This window comes from Aulonocara sp. 'chitande type north' Nkhata Bay, linkage group LG23 (genome assembly GCF_057382095.1).
Source record: "Aulonocara sp. 'chitande type north' Nkhata Bay isolate Kocher_YH1m ecotype deep benthic linkage group LG23, A_spYH_male_GT1.1, whole genome shotgun sequence".
Taxonomy (NCBI): domain Eukaryota; kingdom Metazoa; phylum Chordata; class Actinopteri; order Cichliformes; family Cichlidae; genus Aulonocara; species Aulonocara sp. 'chitande type north' Nkhata Bay.
This window is the reverse complement of record NC_141365.1, coordinates 10,465,777-10,474,859: the sequence shown is the minus strand read 5'-3', so window position 1 is coordinate 10,474,859 and position 9,083 is coordinate 10,465,777. Positions and strand designations below refer to the sequence as shown.

At 39.7% G+C, this 9,083-nt stretch overlaps 1 protein-coding gene across 1 annotated transcript; it reads left to right on the top strand.

Moving 5' to 3' along the window:
* The first annotated feature begins 477 nt into the window (after nucleotides 1–477).
* slc10a4 (solute carrier family 10 member 4) lies at nucleotides 478–9,046 on the top strand. The gene is made up of 4 exons (XM_086281755.1): nucleotides 478–613; nucleotides 4,920–5,630; nucleotides 5,852–6,062; nucleotides 6,600–9,046. Exons 2-4 carry the CDS (start codon nucleotides 5,116–5,118, stop codon nucleotides 7,122–7,124), a joined length of 1,251 nt encoding a protein of 416 aa, XP_086137881.1. The 5' UTR covers nucleotides 478–613; nucleotides 4,920–5,115; the 3' UTR covers nucleotides 7,125–9,046.
* The last annotated feature ends 37 nt before the right edge of the window (nucleotides 9,047–9,083 follow it).

Genomic DNA, 9,083 nt, shown 5'->3' with positions numbered 1-9,083 from the left:
AGCGATCTCTATGATGATGCTGTGCAGGTGAACTGTCCCGTAACGTTAGAGAATTGTTGATGTCTTGAAACAGTGAAAGCACCTCTTGTGTGGGTTTGACATTTAAGAATCTTTCCTCTTTGTAAAATCAGCCAGAATGTATGCACAAGTTTGTTTTGGAAAATTATTTATTCAAAATTATTTAAGAAGTGTACATCCAAACATCCATATCAGTATTTTGTTTTAAAATTTCAGTTGTTTAAAATGTACGTTTTGAACCTCAACTGCAAAGCTAACTTTCCAAAGCCTTTTTTTGTTTGTTTGTTTTTGTTTTTAAAGTGTCAAACCGGGTGATTAAAGACATCCCAGCCAAAGCCTCAGTTCTGACTCGTACCACAGTTTTGCCAAGATTATACTTTTCCATTTAAGTGCTTAAAGTGGTCTGTTCAAGAACAGGGGCCAGTCTCACAAAGACGACTCAGTTCTAAAACCGTGTGTAAAAGATGGATTTTTGGTAAGCTGACAGCTAACGCTAGCATTCGTACAGCTCACAGATATACCTGCTGCTTCAGAGAGGAGGAACAGAGTAATTCAACACTAGAATTTTAAAATGCACTAAAGCTACAAACAGCAGGTAGGTTCAGTTCAATGACTCTGATTAGCAAATGTGCAGTCTGCTCCACGTGCATGTGTCAGGATTCAACACCCATATTTTAATTTAGTTTAAATTAGCGAGTTAAATTGGGGGGTGGGGGGGGGAAGACCCCAGGAGACTAAAACTAAGCTGTAGCTGTTTGTGCAACTTTATGCGTAAACAAACCAAAACAAAAAAAACCAACCAAAACACATGGTTCACCAAAGTGCTTTCCAAGACGGCAAAAAAAAAATACATAAATAAAATTTCAAAAAATACCAAAACACGTTAAATAAAATTAAAGATAACAATAAAACTGACTAATAAAAAAAAGAACTTGCTGGTTATTTTAAAACAGGAGTCTCTAGTGAGTTGCAACTCAGTGAACTGCAATTTTTTTCCCCAGCCCAGCAGCTTTCTGCTTGGTGACATAAACCAGTTTGTCCTGGACTATTTTTAAATAATTGAACATCATTTTATCAGCAGTGTCGCTGAGTGAATACATAATTTGAAGTTAGCCCTGGAGAATGGTGACGCTTTTGACCTAAAGGTACTTTTTTGTAAATCTTTGTTTTTATTAGTGGTTCAAAACAATAAAAATGAACCAAAGCTGTCAGAAGAAGAAGAAACAATCGTTCTAACTTTATGTCCACATTGCCTTTGAATTATGTTTAAGAGCTCAATCTGGGCCATTCTGTACTTTGAATTATGTTGTGGTACAATTTTGCACCACAAGATGGTGCAGTGACTCATCGTAACGTTTCCTAAACCTGACTAATCATTAGGAGGAACACGTGCTTATTTGCTCTGGTGTTTTGGGGAAAAGGGAAGCCTCTTGTATAAATAGGGAAGGGTAAAGAGAACTATCAAATTTAAAAAAATGGAACAGAAACATGAATGTGCTGCCCCCTGCTGGTGAAAGTTATAATTAGATTATGCAGATAACTACAAAAAGTACCTTTAGATAAAAGTCAGTGGTTCTTTTTGTGAAATTCAGACTAGATTACACATTGGTGACCCGGGCTTTTATTTATCTTACCTGCAGACAATAGCAGGCATTTCATTTATAATTGTTCATAATAGTCCTCTTTCCGCTGCAAGACCAAGCTTCAATTTGGGATCCACTCTGAGCTACTGAATTGTGCTTTTAATAGAAACACAGCACTTCAAGTAAGCACTTAAAGTTAAAAGCCCTTTCATTTGGGACTTTTATCACTGGACCTGAGCTGCTAATTGACTCTGTTGCAGAAATATGGCAGCCAAAGAGCACATTTTAGACCCTCGCACACTGGAGTCTCAGATCTCTTTGTGAAACTGGCCCCAGGTTAACATTAGCTCTGAGTTTTTACTGATGTCTGATTTAAAAAAAATGTTGAGAAAAATAGCCTGAAAGAGCTGTTTTGTCCCTGTTCACCCATTCAGCCAATGAAAACAAGGAAACTTTGATATTGTTTATCAAATCCCCATAAGAGATGTATCAGTGTGTATCATTCATACCATGAAAAAAAGGAATATGATGAAAATCTGTCTTGAATACATTTTAGGTTTTGATTGGCTTTTACCTCTTATGCTATGAGAATGAATCAAAAGGCATGCCAGTGTTCGGGAAGCTGTACCGGTGATTGATGTGGTGGGTGTTCTTAAACTAGTGCCTATAATTTAAAGTTTGAACATAATTTTGTTTGTATGTTTTCTTTTTTCTTGGTGCCAGTTTTTGGTTTTGCCAACATTGTTTGCAATTTTGCATCTGATTGCTTGATTGATTTGCTTGTTGCCTGTTTGGTTTTTTTTTTTAAATAGAATCAACACATTTATAATTGCTTTAAAAAAATGTTTTAAACGCGCCTTTGTATTTATATCTAATTACTCGCTCTGTAAATGAAACTATTTATTAAAGAGAGAGGTGCCTCTGTTAAAGCTCAGATTCAGTGGGAAGCTGTAGGACGAATGTTGCAAAAAGACATACCACACCTTTTGTGTGACAGGTTTTGTTATTGAAATTTTTTTTATATCCACAAACATGACATTCGGTTTCCCTGTGTAAAGTCACATTTCAAATAAAAGCTCAAAAGTATTCTTACATGTAGCTTTTCCTTTTTCTTGTTTGCAATTTTGCTAATTTGGAACTATAAAACTGTTTGTAAACACAAAGTGTACAAGCTGCACACCGTGGAGTTTGTACACATTTAAGGACAGTTTTTAAACCACATGTACACTGAGCAGACACTTTAATGTATCTAAAAAATAAATAAAGTGACTGCGGAGGCAGTGAACTCATCATCATGTTCAAGAAACCACTTCTGCAATATGGCATGTTATACAGCGGGGAGCAGCCATCTGAAGATGGTTCACTGTGGTCAGTACTAAGGGGCCCGAAATTGAGATCAGGTAATGTTTTTCAGAGGATGAACTGAGGGTGTGCACAAAGGCCCAGAAGAAGGTACATAAGGGAATATTTTTATGTTATTTATTTAGATTTTTACTTAAAACTGCCATAAAAAACACATCTTATATAGCACTGTAATATCTGAGCACTCAAAGCATTTTATACAACTTGTCACACTCATACAGGCTCTTTTTTTTCCTCCATGGTTTTAATAGGTTTAATAGAGTACACTCATATATTGTGTCAAAATTATTTCTGGGTATGTAAATCTGTCTCTGTGTGCTCTCACTTTACTATAACATTTATATTTTCTAAAAGAAAAAAGCAAACAACAACAACAAAACAATTTGCTTGCACTGTTCTTTGCTCTTGTCAGCTGTAATCAATTACAGTATTTATTCATTTTGTACTGTACTTTTGTTTTAGTCTCATACACTATGTCCAGCTGCTGATGGGGACACATTATGTATTCTGCACAGAGACAGCGTTACGTACCTGGAGTCACCCGCTGCTGCTGAGGAGGGGACATGGTGTGTTTCTCTGGGAAGGGGAGGAGATTGAAAGCCTGAGTCACCGACTGTTCTGTCCCCTCTTCAGCTCCGAAGAGTGAATTTATTTTTTCCAGACTCTCATCTTCGTGTGCTAGATTCACTCAGGATCATTTCCTGTGTGCTGCAGACACACAGAACAAAGACAGTTCATATGAGTGATGCTGAATAAGATAAACCATTATTGTGGAGAACACACTGTCACAGCAGCAGACCACAATATTTCATCGGTGCTGCCTATGCCGTCTACACAACAAAGGTTTAAAATAAGCAACGATCAAACCATTTACCATGTACAAGTTTTACCTCACTCATATTTAGGATTTCTGTTAAAAGATTTTCTTTGTCATATTGATGGATAAAAGATTTCAACATAAAAAATATTATGTATTACAGGAATTGAAATGTAATAATAAATATAGGCTTCAGGTTTATAAAAAGCAGATTCAGCAACAATATTCATCCTATTAGCTGTAATATTGTGTAACTGCTCTGCCCATTAAAGACCAAGGACCTCTGGGTGTGTCCTGTGCTTTCTGGCACCCAGGGAATCTTTTCAGTCCTGTAGGTTGAGGTGTGGGAACTGTGTGGTTTGCTCCGTGGCATCATGCATTTTAGGCTCAATGCGCCACAGCAAAATGTTTTTTAATGTTTATGAATCACACATGTCTACCTTATTTGAATTCAAGAATGAAAATATATGTGGGAGTGAGCTTGAGCCCGCTTTAATCACGTAAGAAATATATCAGACTCCACCAGGAGTACTTTTGGGAGCAACTGAATTATTTCAATTCCAGCTGATCTGACCAATATATATACAAATTCACTGTGATATATATGCTTTCAGGTTGGTATTTATAAAACACTAATCAGAGTTCCCAAGTTCTTGTTTGAGGTCAAACGCTGAAGTCTGATTTTAATAATAATAATCTACTGAACCAAAAGACTTATGCGCAACGTAACGTTTGAGGTGAGGACTCGTGCGTAATGCGACCAGCATGACCAAAAAAACGGGGGGGGAAAGAAAAGGGCGGGCGGATTTTCACAGTTTGCTGCAATAATTTAAAGATCAACACAGTCTCTGCTTACTCAACCTCAACAAGTAACTAACTTAGCGCAACTTACATTTCCCATAAATGTCAAGGATCTTTTCCATCCTTCTGCAGAACACGCGAGAGACGAAACAGCAACCACTCAACAGAGTCTCATTTTTCAGGATGGCAAACTGTCAGAGTGTAATAATAAGATTGAAGTTTGCGGGGTCTTTCTTCCTATACAGCGCAGAGCTCAGTGTAAATGGCAATTGTGGTAGTTATTAATTGGTCCAGCCACTCTTGCTTAAACTTACGACCCTGTGCTGTCTTTCCTCCAGCAGTTTAGCCCAGAAACAATCCGTGGCACCACTCAGACTCATTAGACTATCAGTACCATGGCACCATCACATACCCCGACTACTGGACCTTCCACAGTTTCTTATTAGTGACAGTGCGTCACTAGAGGAATCGTTTACGCACGAGCCAATACAGGCACAAGGCGACGGTTGAGATTTTCTGATCTCCTTTTGCGCCATGGAGAACTCCAGTCTGCCGGGTGGAAGTGCGCAAAGTGCTGGTTCGGTGGACTTTATTACTTTAAAGCAAGTGGATTCTCCGGAGGAGGGTGTCATGAAGGGATTAGGAGCGGTCGGTCGTGCAGTGTTTCTCCAAGGCAGCGGTTACAGGACTGTAGCCGAGTTTATGGCCGTTCTCCCGACGGAAACCTCTCACCTGATGCCTGCCTTCTGGGACTCCCCGCTCAGTCACGGCATCAATGTGTTCGTCGGACTGGTACTTTGCTTCACTATGTTGGGGCTGGGCTGCACGGTGGAGGTCAGCCAGCTCGGAGACCATATCCGCCGACCCATCGGGGTGCTCCTGGCTCTGGTGTGTCAGTTTGTTATCATGCCACTAGTGGCTTTTCTTTTGGCGCTAGCCTTTTCTTTGGATGATGTGGCGGCGATGGCCGTGCTCCTCTGTGGCTGCTGTCCTGGAGGAAACTTGTCAAATATTATGTCTCTGCTTGTGCACGGAGAGATGAATCTAAGGTAGATCCCCTTACTCACCTAAGCATGACTTGAAGTGGGTTTTGGTGTTAACAGTGTTTTGTGCGCAAATTCTGACATTAACGCACTGAAATAACAACACTTAAGAATAACTTTTAAGTTCTGCATGCTTTTTTTAAGCCATTGCTACATTTTCCTCAAACGATCCAACACCGTACGTGCTGCACGTCCACCATACTCCTTCTTTTCTCTACTCCTCCCAGCATCATCATGACCATATCCTCCACTCTGCTGGCGCTCGTTTTGATGCCGCTCTGCCTCTGGATCTACAGTCGAGCCTGGATCAACACCCCTGTGGTTAACCTCCTGCCCTTTGGGGCCATCATACTGACACTTTGCAGCACCCTCATCCCCATTGGGTTTGGAGTTATGCTTAGGTACCGCTACACGCGAGTGGCGGATATTGTTTTAAAGGTAATCTGACAACAATTAACTTTTATACATCCGTTCGATCATTTCGTTCCAGCCGAAGTGCTTTTGGTTAGGGGCCTTAGCCCAAAAGCGCATTGCGTATTTCTTGGTCTCAGTTATTACTAGTGGGGTGGCTGACCGCTGGAAGAGTGACATCAGAGGCACTATATCAGGAAGAGCTCCTCCCTGTGCTTTCTGATAAAAGCGACACATGAGGGCCTCATCAGTTAGAGTACACAGTTATGTTGGGCACCACAAGCACAACGAAATTATATGCTGTCCCCTTAGTGCAAAGAAAGCAGTCTATCTTAAACTTTTATTATATGTACACAATTTTTAAAAAGGAGTTTACAATAAATAAATAAAGCAACATAAAAATGTGATGTTATTAGTTATTATTGGTTGCGCAGATTGGATATTGCCTTTATGGTTCAAATGAAGAAAAAAACCGAAATTTTTTGGTTTTAAAAATCATGTCTTGTAGAAAGTTGCCGCCATATTTTTAAAAAAAATTCTCACGCTGAATTCTTGTGTTTGCAGGCTTCTCTGTGGTCTTTGTTGTTCACCCTGGTGTTACTCTTCATCCTTACTGGAGCAATGCTGGGGCCAGAGCTGCTCTCCACCATCCCGCCTTCTGTCTACGTGGTGGCTGTGCTGATGCCTCTGTGCGGTTACGCTGCAGGTTACGGGCTGGCAGTGCTTTTTGACTTGCCCCCCAACAGTCGCAGGGCTGTGTCTCTGGAGACGGGCTGCCAGAATGTGCAGCTGTGTACGGCTATCCTGAAGCTGGCCTTCCCTCCTCAGCTGATGGGGGGGATGTACATGTTTCCCCTGCTCTACGCCCTGTTCCAAGCAACCGAGGCTGGGATTTTCATCCTGGCCTACAGGATGTACAGGAGGGAGGTCCTGCATAAACCAGATCCCATGGTGGACGGTGAGGACACGGACATAAATTATCAAAGGTTTGAAGACGAGGACTTTGAACCGTCATATGGTGCGGTGACAGTGAGCGACCCAAACACTATCATGCTGGATCCTTGTCCTCCTGATCCAACTCCAGTTTAATCTGCATAAAAATAATAAAATAAAAAAAACAAAAATCGCTGCTCTTCTATGGAGGACCAAAACTGCCAAATTGAAAAAAGAAAAAAAAAAAGAAAAAACATATATATATGACTCAGTAACACAATTAATAGACATTAAATTATTACTTAAACACAGAAATGAATAAAGCTATAATATAAACACTTGTTTTTATTGTTTTCAACATGTCACTTGGTATTATAGTTATCCCACTTTATTACTTTCATTCATTTTGACTTTTATTTTACATTTATTTAATGATTCTTTTTATTATTTATCTATTATTTGACTGTATTTTTAGCCAAGTGGGAACTCCTAGGACTGAAAAATGAAGCAAATGCAAAGGTAATAAAACCTTCATCTAATACTGGTCCTTTAAAGACCACGTGAGGTTGGCTCCAAGCAGACATTATAAAAGATGGATCTAGCTACCGTGACATCACTTGTTGGTTTCTGAAGTCCAATTTTGAATCCTGGGGATGTGGTTTCTGCAATCGCCAGCTTAGTTGCAAAAATCCACATATGAAGAGATAACGGTCTGACTGTGAAAATGGATGCTCATTGGCTAACGCTCACTGACTTGTAGCTACATACCACAGATATCCTTCCATTCTGCTTTGCTTATAAAACAGACCTTGGTTTTTATTTTTAGCATGACCCGAAATGAGTGATTGAGACCATAAACTCAGCAGGAAAATCAGAAAATAATTTTCCCACAGAACTCTATAGAATTAAATGACTTTTCGAAACCACAGCTATTGCCATCTGGTGGTCTTCAAGTAGGATACAGATATTTTGGCACTTCTGCATTGGCTTTATTGTTAGACCCGAAGGTTACGTCCATCTTTGATACATGTGTATGATTTAAATTGGTTGATTGAAATTCGGGTGTTTTATTCGTTTCTTGCTTAAGATTAGCAGGGATGTGCACCTTTAGCTCCTCGCAGACTCTGTGCCGTGTTATTGTTTATGAGCTTTTGATTGGCCAACATTTTTTGAAGGTTGGGGTTATATCACCACCTGTTGCTTTAGCATGCTCTTGACTGCGCTCGAGATTGGTTTTGCATTTTCATGTGTAAGGAGACATTTTTTAAAGACAAACTCGGAAAAATCTTGTTTTAAAAAGTACCTGCGTAGCTAGCCTTCACACATAAGCTTTCCCTTTTCTAAATGGGTCACCCTCCCTCAACCCTCCCATTTATCCAGGCTTTGGAATAGCACCGGGAATCCAATAGCGTGTGACCTCGCCTTGGAAAAATGTGGGGGTAGGGCTGCGTTCTCCTAGTCTCAAAATGGTGATCATGCACATGTAAGGTGAATGTGTTAACCACTACACTATGTTGTTATATAAATCTGGAAACTTCAACCGCTGATAAAGCATATAATCTAATTACTGAGTCATTTATTGACGAATTTCTTTATTTTTTAATTTTGGCAGTTATGACCTTCCATACATACTATGACGCAGGGAAGCAGATTAAGGCGTTCAGATGGATTTATCATTTCATCGCTGTTATTCATAAAAGAAATGCCTGTAAAATGTTAACATGATTGCTAAAAAGGTGCTTTATGTCCTGAGCTTAACTCGTTCATCCTAACCACTGATGTCTCATTTCGTGATATAAAAAAAGCAAAAGAAACATGACTTCAAAGTTGCATTAGTGAAGCAGGACAGTGTTTCGTTCCAATGCTTTAAGTGTGTGTGTGTGTGTGTGTGTGTGTGTGTGTGTGTGTGTGTGTGTGTGTGTAAGAGAGACTAAAAGCCATTTTAAAAACATATCAGACTGATTCATGTGCAGTTTTCCCAACAAGCCTGTGCCAAAACTTTAGCTTACCTGTGCTCTACAGTCTGATCTTAATTGTACTGTAAAAATTGTGCCAATTAAAGACGTATAAACACAAAACAGGCACACCTCTGTCACGTGTCTACTTTCCCCTCCT